General features: G+C 49.1%; 1 protein-coding gene across 1 annotated transcript in view; it reads left to right on the plus strand.

The window, feature by feature from the left end:
* Positions 1-18,800, plus strand: part of synpo (synaptopodin) — a 92,844-nt gene that overhangs the window by 58,795 nt on the left and 15,249 nt on the right. Inside the window, exon 3 of the mRNA XM_078551186.1 lies at positions 14,510-16,455. Within this exon, the coding sequence (XP_078407312.1) occupies positions 14,510-16,455 (1,946 nt within the window). The remainder of the gene's footprint in view (positions 1-14,509; positions 16,456-18,800) is intronic.

Consider the following 18,800-nt stretch of genomic DNA (forward strand, 5'->3'; position numbering starts at 1 on the left):
GCAAGGGGAAATGGAGTTTAAAAGTAAGGAAGGCTTGGTACAACTGTCCAGGGCTTTGATGAGGCCACACCTAGAGTACTATGTTCAGATTTGGTCACTTTACTTAAGGAGGAACACATTTGCATTGGAAACAGTTCGGAGAAGGTTCACTAGGCTGATTCCTGGGATGAAGGTGTTTGTCCAATGAGGAAAGGTTGAGCGGATTGGGCCTATACCAATTAGAATTTAGAATGAGAGGTGATCATATTGAAACATATAAGATACTGAAAGGGGCTTGACACGGGTAACTGCTGAGAGGATGTTTCCCTTATGGGAGAATCTAGAACTAGGGGGTACAGTTTCAAAATAAGGGGTCTCCCATTTGAAAAGGAGTTGAGGAGAAATTTCCTCTGTCAGAGGATTATTAATCTTTGGAATTCTCTTCCTCAATGACCAGTGGAGGCTGGGTCATTGAATATTTTCAAGGGTGAGTTGGACAGATTTTTAACTGACAAGGGAGTCAAGGGTTATGGGGAACAGGCAGGAAAGCAGACTTAAGGCCACATCAGATCAGCCATGATCTCATTGACTGCCGGAACAGGCTTGAGGGGCTGAATGGCCTACTCCTGCTCCTATTTCTTATGTTATTATGTTTAACGTCTCATCTGTCAGTGCAGTCTTCCCTCCAGGGGGGGAGAGTCAACCTGGATTTTGTACTCACGTCTCTGGAGAGGTAGCTTGATGCACGGCAACACTGTGGGACAGAGGGGGTGGTAGAGAGGGAGAGATAAACATAGAGAGAGAGGGAGAGAGGAAGAGACTGACACAGCTGCTAATGTGAGCCACTTGCACTCATGTATCAGCCAGAGTGACACCAACAGTAAACAGCGAGATTGCTGGCCATCAGCTGGTGAGTTAACCTGAGAGCTGAGCGTTAAGTAGGTGAGAATTTTGGAGCAAGTATATTCAACTGGCCATGTGTCTCACCACTCAATTACTGAGGACAGGTTGAGAATCATAGGGACTTGTTCCTGTTAAGCACAGGTCAGGTAAATGTCAACATTTTTGGCTTTTAAACAAATGGGTCACATGTCCTATATTTAAAGCAGTTAAATGGGCATGGTCTACTGACACGTGGCTCACACTTAGCCAAGAGGTGAGTGATCTCGGGTGTTCTATTTTTACAGTAGCTCAGTTCAGAACACAGCAGCCGGAGGAGGCCACTCACCCCCTCCTGCCTGTTCTGGCAATAAATTCAATCATGGCTGATCTGTACCTTAACTCCGCTTACCTGCCTTGGCTCTATAATCTTTAATCCCCTTACCCAACAAAAAAAATCAATCAATGTCAGTTTTGAAATTTTCAATTGTCACCCAGCGTCATCGCCTTCTTTGGCGGAGAAAGTTCCAGATTTCCTCCACCCTTCGTGTGAGGTAGTGCTTCCTGAATTCAGCCCTGAACAGCCTGGCTCTAATTTTAAGGCTCTTCCCCCCACCTTGTTTTGGACTACCCCCACCCCCCGCAACCCACCAGAGGGAATAGCTTCTCTCTCTCTCTCTCTGCTCCATCAAATTATTTAATCATCTTAAACACCTCAGTTGGGTAAACATAAGATGCAGACCACAAGGAGTAGGCCATGAGCCTGCTCCACCAGTCAACCACATCGCGGCTGATCTGAATGGGGCCTTAGCTCCACTTTCCTGCCTGTCCCCCTTGATTCTTGTCAATCAGAAATCTAGACCGCCCTTCAATCTTCTATACTCAAGGGATACTAGTCTAGTCTATGCACCCTCTTAATCTTTGTGCAACCTAATGGTCTCATAACGGTGTTCAGAGTCAAAGTATGATTCCTCTCCCCTGTCAAACTCAGGACACTGAGGCTAATCGGAGTGAGTCATAATTTTATTGAATCTTACATCACAGAAAGAGCCTATTCAGCCCATCGTGCCTGCCTATCTCTTTGAAACAACAACAACAACTTATATTTATATCACACCTTTAACAAAATAAACTATCCTAAGGGAGCATTATAAAACAAAGTATGACACCAACACATATAAGAAGATATTTGGTCAGATGATCGAAGGCTTGGTCAAAGATGTAGGTTTTAAGGAGTGTCTGAATGGAGGAAAATGAGGCGGAGATGCGTAGGGAGGGAATTTCAGAGCTTGGGGCCTAGATAACTGAAGGCGCGGCCAGAATTAGAGTGCAGATATCTCAGAGGGTCTTGGAGCTCGGGGAAATTACAGAGATAGGGAACAGCAAGTCCATGGAGGGATTCGAAAACAAGGATGAAAATCTTAAAGCCAAGGCATTGCTTGACCGGGAGCCAATGGAGCTCAGTGAGCACGTGGGTGATCAGGAATGGGAGTTGGTGGGAGTTTTTTTTTATTCATTCATGGGATGTGGGCTTTGCTGGCTGGGCCAGCATTTATTGCTCATCCTTAGTTGCCCTTGAGAAGGTGGTAGTGAGCTGCCCTCTTGAACCACTGCAGTCCATGTGGTGTAGGTACTGTTAGAGACGAAGTTCCAGGATTTTGACCCAGTGACAGTGAAGGAACAGCGATATATTTCCAAGTCAGGATGGTGAGTGTGTTGGAGGGGAACTTCCAGTTGGTGGTGTTCCCATCTATCTGCTGCCCTTGTCCTTCTAGATGGTAGTGGTCATGGGTTTGGAAGGTGCTGTCGAAGGAGCCTTGGTGAATTCCTGCTGTGCATCTTGTAGATGGTACACACTGCTGCTATTGTTCGCCAGTAGTGGAGGGAGTGAATGTTTGTGGATGTGGTGCCAAAAAAGCAGGCTGCTTTGTCCTGGATGGTGTCAAGCTTCTTGAGTGTTGTGGGAGCTGCACTCATCCAGGCAAGTGGGGAGTATTCCATGAAGATAAGGCTGAAGATTGTAGCAAATCCTTCAGCCTTATCTTTTGCACTGATGTGCTGAGCTCCTCCATCATTGAAAATGGGGATATTTGTGGAGCCACCTCCTCCAGTGAGTTGTTTAATTGTCCACCACCATTCACGAGTGGATGTGGCAGGACTGCAGAGCTTAGATCTGATCCTTTGGTTGCGGGATTGCTTAGCTCTGCCTATCACTTGCTGCTTCTGCTGTTTGGCACACAAGTGGTCCTGTTTTATAGCTTCACCAGGCTGAGACCTCATTTTTAGGTATGCCTGGTGCTGCTCCTGGCATGCCCTCCTGCACTCTTCATTGAACCCACAGGATTGTGAGTTCGAATCCCTCCATGACAAAATGACAATGCTTCAGCGATTGCACAGGCCAGCAACTGAAAAGACGGGCGATGAAAATCTGATAGATATTCGTAAAAACCCAACTGGTTCAGGGATACCATTCAGAAAGCAAGAGCGTGCTTGTGAAGTCCCACAGCGCATGACAGCCAATGGAGTCCTTTCTGATGTGTAGTCACTGGTGTTATGTAGAGAAATGTGGCAGGTAATGTGTGCACAGCAAGATCCCCTAAACAGCAATGAGATCATCAGTGTGGCTTTTGTTTAGTGACCTTGGTTGAGAAATAAGTAATGTCCCCAGGAAAATCACCTGTTCTTCTGGATGACTCAGTCCCATGTTTGTGCCAGAACTGAAAGACCCAGATAACTTGCGAAGTCCTTTTTTTTGTTACTAGCTAAAGGATAGGTAGTAAGAAAGAAACTTGTTGAAGTATAAAACAATTTACTGAAAGACTTTCATTTATATAGTGAATTTCACAGCCTCAAGACATCCCAAGATGGCTTTAAATCCAATGATCCACTTTTTGAAGCATGGCCACTGTTGCATTGTGGGAAATATGGCAGCCAATTTGCACACAGCACAATTCTGCAAATAGCAACGAAGTAAATGACCAGATCACCTGTTTGAGTGATAAACATTGGCCCAGGACACCAGGGAGAACCCCTCTGCTCTTCCTCAATACAGGGACCATGGGGATCTTTTCCATGGAGTATGGAGAGGGCAGACAGGGTACCATGTTAACATCTCACCTGCAAAACTGAACCACCAGCAGTGCAGCATTCCCTCGTTATTGTACTGAGAGTGCCAGCCTGGACTGTGTGCTCAAGTATTTTGCATGTTACTTGATCCCACCACAACATCCTGAGGGGAGTGTGGCCCACTGAGCAACAGCTGACACCTTAATAAAAACAAAAAACTACTACGGATGCTGGAAATCCAAAACAAAAACAGAATTACCTGGAAAAACTCAGCAGGTCTGGCAGCATCGGCGGAGAAGAAAAGAGTTGACGTTTCGAGTCCTCGAAACGTCAACTCTTTTCTTCTACGCCGATGCTGCCAGACCTGCTGAGTTTTTCCAGGTAATTCTGTTTTTGGTTTAGCTGACACCTTAACTCCAGTTTGCAATACTGACAAACGGCCAATCTCACCACAACAACCCTTCTATTGACAGAAAGAGATAGGCTCCCTCTTAAGTGCCTGTGAGTGTATACTTAGCTCCCTTGTGAATGTACACCCAGTTACATTGTGAATGCAAGTTCAGTTGCATTGTGACTGCAATCACAGTTACACTTTCCCTGTGAATGTACACTTGGTTACATTGTGACTATACATGCAATTACACTGTGAATGTACACTAAGTTACATTGCAATGTACACTCAGTTACATTGCGAATGTATGTTCAGTTGCATTGTGTCTGTACACTCAGTTACACTGTGAAAGTGCGCTCAGTTACATTGCGACATTTTTTAAATTCATTCACAGGATGTGGGCTTCACTGGCTGGGCCAGCATTTATTGCCCATCCCTAGTTGCCCTTGAGAAGGTGGTGGTGAGCTGCCTTCTTGACCCGATGCAGTCCACCTGGTGTAGGTATACCCACAGTGCTGTTAGGAAGGGAGCTCCAGCATTTTTGACCCAACAACAATGAAGAAATGGCGATAGATTTCCAAATCAGTGTGGCGAGTTCGAGGGGAACTTCCAGGTGGTGGTGTTCCCATGTATCTGCTGCCCTTGTCCTTCAAGATGGTAGTGGTCATGGGTTTGGAAGGTGCTGTCTAAGGAGCCTTGGTGAATTCCTGCAGTGCATCTTGTAGATGGTACACACTGCTGCCACTGTGCATTGGTGGTGGAGGAAGCTGATGTTTGTGGATGTGGTGCCAATCAAGTGGGCTGTTTTATCCTGGATGGTATCAAGCTTCTTGAGTGTTGTAGGAGCTGCATTCAACCAGGCAAGTGGAGAGTATTCCATAACACTCCTAACTTGTGCCTTGTAGATGGTGGACAGGCATTGGGGAGTCAGGAGTTGAGTAACTTGCCGCAGGATTCCCAACCTCTGACCTGCCTTTGTAGTGACAGCATTTATATGGCTAGTCCAGTTCATGTTCAGGTCAATGATACCCCTCAGGATGTTGATAGTGGGAGATTCAGTGATGGCATTGCCATTGACCTTCAAGGGGCGATGGTTGGATTCTCTCTTGTTGGAGATGGTCATTGCCTGGCACTTGTGTGTTGCAAATGTTACTTGCCACTTGTCAGCCCAATCCTGGATATTGTCCAGGTTTTGCTACATTTGGACATGGACTGCTTCAGTATCTGATGACTCACGAATGGTGCTGAACATTGTGCAATCATCAGCGAACACCCCCACTTCTGACCTTATGATGGAAGGAAGGTCATCAATGGAGCAGCTGAAGATGGCTGAGCCGAGGACACTACCCTGAGGAATTCCTGCAGTGATTTCCTGGAGCTGAGATGACTGACCTCCAACAACCACAACCATCTTCTTTGTGTTAGGTATGACTCCAACCAGTGGACACTTTTCCCCCGATTCCTATTGGCTCCAGTTTTGCTAGGGTTCCTTGATGCCACACTTGAATGCTGCCTTGATGTCAAGGGCAGTCACTCTCACTTCACCTCGGGTGTTCAGCTCTTTTGTCCATGTTTGAACCAAGGCTGTAATAAGGTCAGGAGCTGAATGACCCTGGCAGAACCCAAACTCGGAGTCAGTGAGCAGGTAATTGCTAAGCAAGCGCCATTTAATAGCACTGTTGATGACCCCTTCCATTTCTTTACTGATGATGGAGAGTAGACTGATGGGGTGGTAATTGGTCAGGTTGGATTTGTCCTGCTTTTTGTGTACAGGACATACCCGGGCAATTTTCCACATAGTCGGGTAGATACCAGTGTTGTAGCTGCACTGGAACAGCTTGGCTAGGGGGGCGACAAGTTCTGGAGCACAAGTCTTCAGTACTATTGCTGAAATATTTTCATGTCCCATAGCCTTTGCAGTATCCAGTGCCTTCAGCCGTTCCTTGATATCACGTGAAGTGAATTGAATTGGCTGAAGACGGGCATCTGTGATGCTGGGAACCTCCGGAGGAGGCCGAGGTGGATCATCCACTCGGCACTACTGGCTGATGATTGTTGCAAATGCTTCAGCCTTATCTTTTGCACTGATGTGCTGGGCCCCCCTAATCTTTGAGGATGGGGATATTTGTGGAGCCTCCTCCTCCAGTGAGTTGTTTAATTGCCCACCACAATTCATGACTGGATGTGGCAGGACTGCAGAGCTTGGATCTGATCTGTTGGTTGTGGGATCGCTTAGCCCTGTCTATCACTTGCTGCTGTTTGGCACGCTAGCCTGTATTGTAGCTTCACCAGGTTGACACCTCATTTTTAGTTATGCCTAGTACTGCTCCTGGCATGACCTCCTGCACTCTTCATTGAACTAGTGTTGATCCCCTGGCTTGATGGTAATGGTAGAGTGGGGGATATGCCAGGCCATGAGGTTACAGATTGCGTTCAAGTATAATTCTGCTGCTGCTGATGGCCCACAGCGCCTCATGGATTGAGTTGCTAGATCTGTTTGAAATCATTTAGTATGGTGACAGTGCCACACAACACGATGGAGGGTATCCTCAATGTGAAGGCAGGACTTCACCTCCACTACGACTGTGCGGTGGTCACTCCTACAGATACTGTCATGGACAGATGCATCTGCGGCAGGTAAGTTGGTGAGGATGAGGTAAAAAAAAATTTTTCCTTCCTGTTGGTTCCCTCACCACCTGCCGCAGACCCAGTCTAGCAGCTATGTCATTTAGGACTTGGTCAGTCGTGGTGCTACCGAGCCACTCTTGGTGATGGACATTGAAGTCCCCCACCCAGAGTACGTTATGTGCCCTTGCATCCCTCAGTGCTTCTTCCAAGTGGTGTTCAAATGGAGGAGCACTGATTCATCAGCTGAGGGAGGGCGGTATGTGATAATCAGCAGGAGGTTTTCTTTCCCCATGTTCGACCTGATATCATGAGTCTTGTTGAGTCCTCCCGGGCCAACTCCCTCCCGACTGTATACCACTGTGCAGCCACCTCTGCTGGGTCTGTCCTGTTCCACTGGCAGGACAGAGCCAGGGATGGTGATACTGGAGTCTGGGACATTGTCTGTAAGGTATGATTCCATGAGGATGACTATGTCAGGCTGTTGCTCTCCCAATTTTGGCCCTAGCCCCCAGATGTTAGTAAGGAGGACTTTGCAGGGTTGAAAGGTTGAAAGGGCTGCGTTTGCCCTTGTCGCTTCCACAGGTCAATGCAGGGTGGTCCATCCGGTTTCATTCCTTTTTTGAGTAGTTGTTTGATACACAGGCCATTTCAAAGCCAACCAATGTCTGGAGTCACATGTAGGCCAGACCGGGTACGGACAGCAGATTTCCTTCCCTAAAGAACATTACTGAACCAGATGGGTTTTTATGGCAATCGATTCATGGTCATTTAGACTTTTAATTCCAGATTTTTATTGGATTCAAATTCCACCATCTGCTGCAGTGGGATTTGAGAGAGCATTACCCTCGGTCTCTGGATTACTAGTCCAGCGACAATACCGCTACGCCATCGCCTCCCCCTGTACACTCAGTTACATTGTGAATGTACAATCAGTTACATTGTGAATGTACAATCAGTTACATTGTGAATGTACAATCAGTTACTTTGTGAATGCACACTCAGTAACACTTTGAATGCACCTTCAGTTACATTGGGACTGTACAATCAGTTACATTGTGAATGTACAATCAGTTACATTGTGAATGTACAATCAGTTACATTGTGAATGTACAATCAGTTACTTTGTGAATGCACACTCAGTAACACTTTGAATGCACCTTCAGTTACATTGGGACTGTACAATCAGTTACATTGTGAATGTACACACAGTTACATTGTTACTGTACACTCAGTTACATTGCGACTATACAAGCAGTTACATTGTGAATATATGCTCAGTTACATTGTGAATGTACAATCAGTTACATTGCGAATGTACACTCAGTTATATTGTTAATGTACACTCAGTTACAGTGTGAATGTACACTCAGTTACATTGTTACTGTACACTCAGATCCCTCCTGAATGTACCCAAGACTACAAGCATGGTTTACCAGGTAGCAGTGATCCCTGTGCCCCTGAATGCTTCAGGAACTTGAACAACCTACAGCAGATGCCTCGAGTCACTGGAGAATTACCACCAGCAGTGCCTTTGCAAGATCTTCCGAATCCGGTGGCAAGAAAGGAGATCCAACAGCAACGTCCTCTCCCAAGCCAACTCACCCAGCATCGAGGCGCTAATCACTCAAAAGCAGCTCTGCCGGGCGGGACATGTTGCTGGTGTGCCTGACCCCAGGGCCAGAATTTTATGGCCATGCCCCAGCACATCTCTCCCCAGTGCATGTGTTGAACCATTTCAATCTCCATTCAGTTCGGTGGGACCGTAATATCCCAGGGCGGGAGGGGCTGTAAAACCCTGGCCCAGACTCCCAAAGGAACTGTTGGACGAGGAACTTGGGGCCGACAGGAGACTCCCAGAAGGACAGCGGAAACACTTCAGGGATGTCCTCAAAGCATCCCCCTGAAGAGGTCAAATATCCCTGCTGGCTCCTGGGAGTTCCTGCGTTTTGACCGATCAAAGCCTCATTCGGAAAGGGCCCAAACACATTGAGAGGCTTCATCAGGAATATGCACAGCTGAAGTTGAGGCATCGGAGAGAGAGCACAAATGTTCCAACCAAGACATCTACCTGAGCAGAACCACTGCCTTCGAACCAGAGTGGAAGCAAGTCATCCTCGATCCTGAGGGACTGCCTGAAGAGAGATTGCAAATTCTGCACCCTTGTGGCTGCACATTCAGTTATATTCTGGCTGTACACTCAGTTACATTGTGACTGTCCACTCAGTTACATTCTGACTGTACATTCAGTTGCACTCTGGCTGTACACTGAGTTGTGTTCTGACTATACACTGAGTTACATTCTGACTGTACATTCAGTTATATTGTGACTGTACACTCAGTTACATTGTGTATGTACATTCAGTTACATTCTGACTGTACATTCAGTTACATTCTGACTGTACACCAAGTTACATTCTGGCTGTACACTGAGTTACATCCTGACTCTACACTCAATTACATTGTGAGTGTACATTCAGTTACACCCTGACTGTACATTCAGTTGCATTCTGACTATACATTTAGTTATGTTCTGTGTGTACACTCAGTTACATTGTGACTGTACACTCAGTTCTCCTGTGAATGTACACTCAGTTACCTTGGGAATGTACACTCAGTCACACTGTGAATGCATGCTCAGTTACATTCTGGCTGTACATTCGGTTGCATTCTGACTGTATACTCAGTGTCCCTGTGAATGTACATTCACTTATGTTTTGTGACTGTATACTCAGTTACATTGCAAATGTACACTAGTTACATTGTGAAAGTACATTCAGTTGCCCTGTGAATGTACACTCAGTTACCCTGTGAATGTACATGCAGTTACATTGATTGTACACTTAGTTACATTGTGAATGCACTCAGTTTCCCTGCGAATGTACACTGTTACATTGTGACTGTACAGTTACATTGTGAATGTACACTCAGTTACATTGTGAGTGCGCACTCAGTTACATTGTCAATGTACACCCAGTTACCCTGTGAATGTACATGCAGTTACATTCTGACTGTACATGCAGTTACATTCTGACTGTGCATGCAGTTACATTCTGACTGTACACTCAGTTACATTCTGACTGTACATTCAGTTACATTCTGACTGTACACTCAGTTACATTCTGACTGTACACTCAGTTACATTGTGAATGTACACTCAGTTCACACTGAAAGGAGTCATTCAATTGCTTTAAGCTCAACTCACCCACCATCTTCTGAAACCAACATAGATTGGTTCAAAAAATCCACACCTGCAGCCCTCTGAGATCCCTGCCCTCTGCCAATTCTGGCCACGTTCACCCTCCAATCTTAATCACAGCAGTGTTGGTGGCCGTGCCTTAACTGCCAAGACCCCAGGCTATGAAAAATCCTCCCAAAAACCTCGTCCTCTCCCTCCTCCTCCTTTCACATGGATCCTTACCCTACCCACTCGACCAAGCTGTTGGCTGCTTAACATCCCCTTCTGCAGCCCAGTTGTCTGATAGAACTGTGAAGCGCCTTGGGACTTTTTTTTAATAAAAAACAAGCCAGGTAAAGGCGCTATACAAATGCAGGCTGGCGTTGTTCAAGAAAAAAAAATCTATGTCAAGGCAAACACCAGGTAGACACGAGGGGCAGGACTAGAAAACAGTTCTCAAAGCCCAGGTGAAAGTTTAACACAAAAAAAAACAATTAGCCTCCTGGCAGTTGTTGCTTTAAGAAGGTGAGTGTAGAGCTGTGGGCGTTATGACCCAGCAGGAGGATCCCTGTCGAACAGCGGCAGCAGCAGCAGGACATGAGTTTGAGGACCTCTCTGTAGGATACGCTGCTCTTTAATCCGCTCTGGTGATTTCATTCCGCTCTGCAGAAAGTTAAAGTTAGTTTGACAGACACATGCATTCGCTTTTCGACATCCCATAGCGGGACTGGCAGCGAAGAGGGCGTTGCAAACTTGACAGTTAAATTGCAAAAAAGCAGACGGTAACTTTACAGTCTGGTCTCAGCTATTGAGAAAACGGTAAGATCAAATATTCAAAGCGTGAGAGTGAATAGCTAAATCTTGTATTTTGCTTTTTTTCCTCCAAAGTCAAAGAGATTTGTAAAATACTGCAGATTTACTTAAAAGAACATAGAATCGAAAAGGTGGGTTTTTATTTCCCCCTCCCTCAAAGAGAACACAAACTTATTTTTTTTTAAAAAAGTTAGAAGAAAGTTTGGACAGAACACAGATTGAATTGAAACTTGAGTTCTGTGCATATTTGGGGGTGGGGGGTGGGAATATAAATATATTTTGTAAGTGATTTTTTAAAAATATCAGACAGGGAAATGTATGGACTGTAATAGGTGTGTTTATGCTTAGTTTCAGAATGTATGGGCTACCAGCCTTATGGAGGTGGTTTAAGTAGGATTTGAATTTTAAGATATGATTATTCGGGCTGTGTGCTTTGAAGAGATCCTTGCTTTCTGCATCTGGAGCTGGAGAATGTCTGCAGGGGGATGGCGACGTGAATATGATCCTATCTGTTTGTTGGGCTGTGTGTCCTGGGGACCTGGTGTGTGTGTGTGTGTGTGGGCGCGGTGCAGTTATTAATGTTGAGGGACTTGAGAATTTGGGGGAGGTGGAGGTGGAAGTGGAGGTGGGGGCTGACAGGTTAAGGAGCATTATCCAGCTTCTTGTGCCGTGCAGTCCAATCTTGAAGGGTCGCAGAGCCGAAACTCCCAGCGACTGCCCAGTGTGGGTTTCGCAGGCTGTGGCGCCACCTCCTGTTAACATCACGGGGACTCGGTCGTGCACTGAAATGCCTGCGTTTAAGTAGCGCCTTTCACGTCCCTCAGGACGTCCCAAAGTACTTTACAGCCAATGAGGTTATTTCCTACCCCCCCCCCCGCCCCGCCCCCCCCCCCAACCACCCACAAAAGTCTGGTGGCTGTTGTAGTGTAGGCAAGGCAGCACAGCAAGCTCCCACAAACAGCAATGCCATAACAACCAGATAATCTGCTCTGGTGATGTTGGTTGAGGGATAAATATTGTCCCAGGACTCGGGGTAGGGGTGGGGGGGGGTGACTCCCCTGCTCTTCTTTGAAATAGTGGCCGTGGGAGCTTTTGCACCCACCTGAGAGGGCAGGCGGAATCTCAGTTTAATGGCTCTTTAAAGATGTCACAGCCAGCAATGCAGCACTCCCTCAGTACTGGACTAGGGGTGTTTGTCTAGACTTTGGGCTCAAATCTCTTGAGCAGGGCTTAAAACATGCGCAGCTCTGCGTCGAGGCAAATGTGATACTTACTGAGCCACAGCTGAGAACTTCTTACAGTGAATGTAACACCCCTTCTCGTGACATTTGTTGCCCATTCCTAATTGCCCCTTGAGAAGGTGGTGGTGAACTGCCTTCTTGAACCGCTGCAGTCCCTGTGGTGTAGGTACACCCACAGTGCTGTTAGGGAGGGAGTTCCAGGATTTTGACCCAGCGACAATGAAGGAATGACGATATATTTCCAAGTCAGGATGGTGAGTGACTTGGAGTGGAATTTGCAGGTGGTGGTGTTCCCATGTATCTGCTGCCCTTGTCCTTCTTGATGATAGAGGTCATGGGTTTGGAAGGTGCTGTCGAAGGAGCCTTGGTGAGTTTCTGCAGTGCATCTTGTCAATGGTACACACTGCTGCGTCAGTGGTGGAGGGAGTGAATGTTTAAGGTGGTGGATGAGGTGCGAATCAAGCGAGCTGCTTTGTCCTGGGTGGTGTCAAGCTTCTTGAGTGTTGTTGGAGCTGCACTCATCCAGGCAAGCGGAGAGTATTCCACCACACTCCTGACTTGTGCCTTGTAGATGGTGGACAGGTTAAAGTGGCACAGAAACTAATGAGTCAGGTCGAGGAGATGTCTTCCACTATTTGGGTGTGGTAATTACCCTGGGGATTATGAGGTCACTGGACCAAATTGTGAAATTTACTTACGTAATTGGATGATTTATTGGCTGGCGCTAGAGAAAAATGTGTCATTAAAGCAATCAGATTGTCATAAAAACACAACTGGGTTATTGATGTCCTTCAGGGAAGGAAACCTATCATCCTTACCTGGTCTGTGTTTGTACACGGCTCCCATTCTGCACAATGTGATCGAGTCAGGATGTCCTCAGGGCAATGATGGAGCTTCTCCCACATCCTGAAACCAGTATAAAAAATTAAAAATGAAGTTCAGAACAGTGCGATGCCAGGCTAAGATCTCTTGGACACTTCACCAGCCTACTTGAAGTCCCTCAAACCCCTCCCTACCTTCTGCAGCCCACAAGCCTCCAAGATCTCTGGACGTCTTTAATTCCGGCCTCTTGCACATTCCAGATTTCCATCGCTACACCAAGGAGGCCATGCCGGAGTTCTAGATCCTGGAATCCCCTCCCTACACCACTCCACCTCTCCGTGTCTCCATCTGTCCACCCCCGGTGGCACTTGGTCAATTTTTCCTGCCCTGCCCCTCTGAAAGAGCAGTCCTGTTTAATCCCGCATCCCCTCTTCTAACCCATAACTCCGTAACTTCCTCATCCTCCAGCACCTGTCCGACTGACTCCCTTTTAAAACTATGGAATCAACTCCTGGCACCTTTCCAGATTGAGGGCTCCCGATGACTGTCTGGGTGGGGAAAAAAAAATCTCACCTCCCCTCTAGATCATTTGTCAATGATTTTAAATCTGTGACCTCTGGATACATTGGCCCATTCACCAGTGGAAATTGGTTGTTCTACCTCCAAACCTCTCATCTTGTTAAAGATGGGGGAGATGGTGGCAACGTCACTAGGCCAGTAATCCAGGGGCCCAGGCAAATGCCCTGGGGGTGGGAGTTCAAACCCCATCGTGGCAGCTGACGGGATTTAAACTCAATTGAAAAATTATTTGAGAATTGAAGGCTTGCCATGGTAACCATGAAACTATCATTGAAACCTGTCTGGTTCACTGATGCCCTTTTGGGAAGGAAGTCTGCAGCTGATAATTGGTCTGGCCTACATATGACTCACGGCAATGTGGTGGACTCTTAACGGCCCTCTGAAATGTGACTAGCAAGCCATTCAGTTCAAGGGCAGTGAGGGATGGGCAATAAATGCTGGTCTTGCCAGTGCCTCCCACACCCCATCGAAGAGCAAGAACCCAAAAAAAAAATGTCACTTAACCTTATACGATGCCTGAAAGGGCAGTGGAAACAGATTCAGTGGGAATGATCAAAAAGGAATTGGAAGTTTTAGCATAGGAGAAAGCTGTTCAGGTCATCATACCTGTGCTGGTCCTTTAGAACTATCTAGTTAGTCTCAGTCTCACTCTGCTTCCCAAGTGTAATTATTTTCCCCTTTTAAAAGTTCACATTGAATCTGCTTCCATCACCAAGTCATAACAATTCAATGGATTTAAACATTGGCTGCTACCTGGCATGTCAAGTATAAGCCACTGAAGGTGATGGGTGTATAAACACCTCCACATGAGTATGGAGCAAAGCACAGGAAAACAGCAAGGGAAATATGTTGTTGCATCTACAGGGCACTGGGGGGGTTTTTGTGCTGTCTGATTCTGTAATGCCTCAGGTAACAATCTTTGCCTTCCCTCTGCAGGTCTCTGCCGCAGCCTAAGTGTGAGTGAGCAGGAAGCAAAGGACGCGAGGATCCAGAGCCAGAAGATTGCTGCCCAGTTGACCACTCCGCCCAGCGCCAACTCCAAGGGGGTGCTGCTCTTCAACAAGCGCAAGAAGAGAGTTAACGAGTTCACCTTGACGAGCTACGGTCAGCAGGAGCAGTGGTCTGGATTGGAGGTCAGCGGCCCTGTTGATGGAGAGGGCAGGGCTCCTGGGGACCATCTAGCCAGGGCGCCAAGCGAAGAACCGCAAGGCTTGGCAGACTCCCCCTCTTCATCCGAGGAGACCAGCCTCCCGTGCTTTGAGCAGAGGGTCAAGGGAGGCGACATGGAGGCAGCATTGACCGTCGGAAATCATGACTGCGCGGGGTCCCTCGAGGATCAAACAGAAGAGGTGGAGGACAGCGTGTTTGGGGATGAGAGGGAGGAACAACGCAGCGAAGGGCCGGTGGTGGAGCACGGAGGTGAGGTGGAGGCAGTGGGAGAACACGAGGCTCCGCAAGGCGTGATCAACTCAGCGGCGAAATATCCGCTGGAAACCAACAACCTGGTGAAGCCAGCCAGAACAACAATGGAAGTCCGTCTGGAATCTTCCCAGCCCCTCCACAACTCAGACCATAAGGTCCACAAGGAACTACCAAGGGAAGCCAATAATCAAACCGACGGAGTTACAATTAGAGAGAGCCAAGTGCCATATGTACCTGAGGAAAAACAGGCGGTCGTGGTGAACAGAACGCCCAAACCCTTTTTGTCGGAGGGCGTCTCTCCAAAACCCTACAAGCCACAAGTTGGACCTCCCGAGAGCTCCCCTTCCTCTCCGGCTTATGCCCACCCTCCCCCGGTGTCCCGGTTGACATCTCCGCCACCCTGTGCCGCCTCCAGCCCATCAGCTGTTGGGGAAGCAGCCAGGCCACCAGCGATATGGGCCAAGAAGACTGGCATCTTGGAGGACTCAAGGATGCACAGAGCTGGGAGGAAGCCCATGTTCACCTTCCACGAGAAGCCGAAGGTTGCACCCAACCCCGAGCTCCTGTCACTGGTACAAGGGATAGACGTCAAGAAGAAGAGCGCCCAGGGGGAGGCGCTAACTGAGGAGGACTACCTCGGCCTGGGGGCTGAGGCTGCCACCTTTACCCAGCAGAAGCCTTCACCCCCTGTTGCCCCCAAGCCCGTGGTTTCCAGCCAAGTTGACCCCTCAGTTCCAGAATGGGCGTCTTGCTTGAAGCCGCCGGAACTGAGAGCGCCTCGCAGGTCAGGTGCCACACAGACACTGGCAGAGGTCAAAGGGAAAGGGGCGGAGCTGTTTGCCCGCCGACAGACGCGAATGGAGAGGTACACCATTGAGTCATCGCCAGCCAAAGAGAACCAGCCCCGGCCCCCCTCCCCGACCATGTCTTTGCCGCCATCTTGGAAGTGCCGGGACGCGCGGCGCAGCCCGCCGCTGCTCAACCACAGGAGCTTCCACCTTGGCTCTAGGTCGCCGCCGTCCGCCTTTGCCCAAGTCCACAAGGTGAACAGCAGCCCCCGGGCGCCGGCAGACCCGCCCAGGCACCAGCCTCACCAGCTGACCTCCTCGCTGTTCATCATCTCCCCGGACAAGAGCCCGCTGACCTCCCTGCCCAGGGGGGCGCCCTCGTCGCCCAGGCCCCAGCTCGCCGGCACTGCGCCCTACGTCAGGCAGGCATCGGCGCCGCCTCCCTCCTGCCCTCCGACAGCCGCCAAGCCACCGGCGGTGCCAGTGCCGCCATCGCCACCCGCCGCCGGGCTCAACGGGTTCGCCAACCACAGCGCCAGCCTCGACCTCAGAGCTCCGAGCTTCCAGCCTGCCCCAGCCTCTCCCAGCGGCTCCCCGTCACCCAGGCCCAGGGAGGTGACGCAGGCTCCGAGACCTTCCTTCTCCACCCGGAAAGCAGGACTCGAACCCCAGGTGTGGAAGCCTTTTGGTCTGTTTTTCTAAAAGCAAGTGACTCCGCGAGCGTTGTGGACAAACCGGGGCTGGGAAATACACCTGCTCTTAACCTTAACCCTCCCCGGCACCTCACTTCTCTTAGAAATCCAGTTATCAATTTGCGGGGCGGTTGTGGGGGGGTTAGGGGTGGGTGCCCTCTGATCGAGTGTGAATGCCAGTACGGGACTGATGGGCTGAATGGCCTGTTCCTGTGTTGTAAGAGGCCCCCAAAGTAACTTATTATTTTCCCAGTTATTTTTTTTTTCCCCTTATTTTCATTCAACTCGACTTTTGCATCTTCTTTTTACCTCAGACCCCAGGGGGACCCTCACCCCACCCCCCCACCCCACCCACCGCAACAAAGACCCTATACCTGCCCCTCACCCACACCATCGCCTGTCGACAGCTCCTGCCAGCTCCTCAGGGCTCCAGCTGCCTGAGATCGGGCACAGCCGGACACAGCCAAAGGTGTCAGCTGTGGCTCAGTGGGTAACATCCTCACCTCTGCGCCCGAAGTTTATGGGTTCAAATCCAGGCTGATGCCCCCCTGTTTAGTACTGCTGCACTGTCAGAGGGTCAGTACTGAGGGAGTGCTGCACTGTCAGAGGGTCAGTACTGAGGGAGTGCTGCACTGTCAGAGGGTCAGTACTGAGGGAGTGCTGCACTGTCAGAGGGTCAGTACTGAGTGAGTGCTGCACTGTCAGAGGGTCAGTACTGAGGGAGTGCTGCACTGTCAGAGGGTCAGTACTGAGGGAGTGCTGCACTGTCAGAGGGTCAGTACTGAGGGAGTGCTGCACTGTCAGAGGGTCAGTACTGAGTGAGTGCTGCACTGTCAGAGGGTCAGTACTGAGGGAGTGCTGCACTGTCAGAGGGTCAGTACTGAGGGAGTGCTGCACTGTCAGAGGGTCAGTACTGAGGGAGTGCTGCCCTGTCGGAGGGTCAGTACTGAGGGAGTGCTGCACTGTCAGAGGGTCAGTACTGAGGGAGTGCTGCCCTGTCGGAGGGTCAGTACTGAGGGAGTGCTGCACTGTCAAAGGGTCAGTACTGAGGGAGTGCTGCACTGTCAGAGGGTCAGTACTGAGGGAGTGCTGCACTGTCAGAGGGTCAGTACTGAGTGAGTGCTGCCCTGTCGGAGGGTCAGTACTGAGGGAGTGCCGCACTATCGGAGGGTCAGTACTGAGGGAGTGCTGCACTATCGGAGGGTCAGTACTAAGGGAGTGCTGCACTATCGGAGGGTCAGTACTAAGTGAGTGCTGCACTATCGGAGGGTCAGTACTAAGGGAGTGCTGCACTATCGGAGGGTCAGTACTGAGGGAGTGCTGCACTATCGGAGGGTCAGTACTGAGGGAGTGCTGCACTATCGGAGGGTCAGTACTGAGGGAGTGCTGCAGTATCGGAGGGTCAGTACTGAGGGAGTGCTGCACTATCGGAGGGTCAGTACTGAGGGAGTGTTGCACTGTTCGAAGGTCAGTGTTGAGGGAGCGCCACACTGTCGAAGGGTCAGAACTGAGGGAGTGCTACACTATCGGAGGGTCAGTACTAAGGGAGTGCTGCACTATCGGAGGGTCAGTACTGAGGGAGTGCTGCACTATCGGAGGGTCAGTACTGAGGGAGTGCTGCACTATCGGAGGGTCAGTACTGAGGGAGTGCTGCACTATCGGAGGGTCAGTACTGAGGGAGTGCTGCACTATCGGAGGGTCAGTACTGAGGAAGTGCTGCACTATTGGAGAGTCAGTACTGAGGGAGTGCTGCACAATTGGAGGGTCAGTATTGAGGGAGTGCCACACTGTCAGAGGGTCAGTACTGAGGGAGTGCTGCACTATCGGAGGGTCAGTACTGAGGGAGTGCTGCACTATCGGAGGGTCAGGCTTGAGGGAGTGTTGCAGGGTCAGTACTGAGGGAATGCCATGCTGTTAGAGATGTTCCTCTTCCTGTCTCTCCTCCACAAACCTACAACACTATTTTCCTCACTGAGAACTGCAGATGCTGTCTTCCAATCGCTTAATAACCTCGCTGCCTTCATTTCTTATTTAATATTTTCTTCAAGCTTATTTTGTAATATCTCATTCTATCTCAGTAAGTTTTCAGTTTGGAATGAGTTAATATAACTGGATTTCACCCTCCACTTGCTGCTGAGTATTTCATTGTCTAACTCTGGACTTTCTGACTGGGCAGGGGTTAGTTACCCCCGGGGTGTGTCGATCCTACATTCTGACCGGTCCCATTAAAGAAACAGAACGAGGCACGTCTGTGGCTCAACTAGTTAAAGGGACACCCAGGATGGTCCTGAAGCAAGTGGCTTCACAGGAGCTTCTCCCCCCCAC

This window comes from Cetorhinus maximus, chromosome 10 (genome assembly GCF_964194155.1).
Source record: "Cetorhinus maximus chromosome 10, sCetMax3.hap1.1, whole genome shotgun sequence".
NCBI classification, from domain to species: Eukaryota; Metazoa; Chordata; class Chondrichthyes; order Lamniformes; family Cetorhinidae; genus Cetorhinus; species Cetorhinus maximus.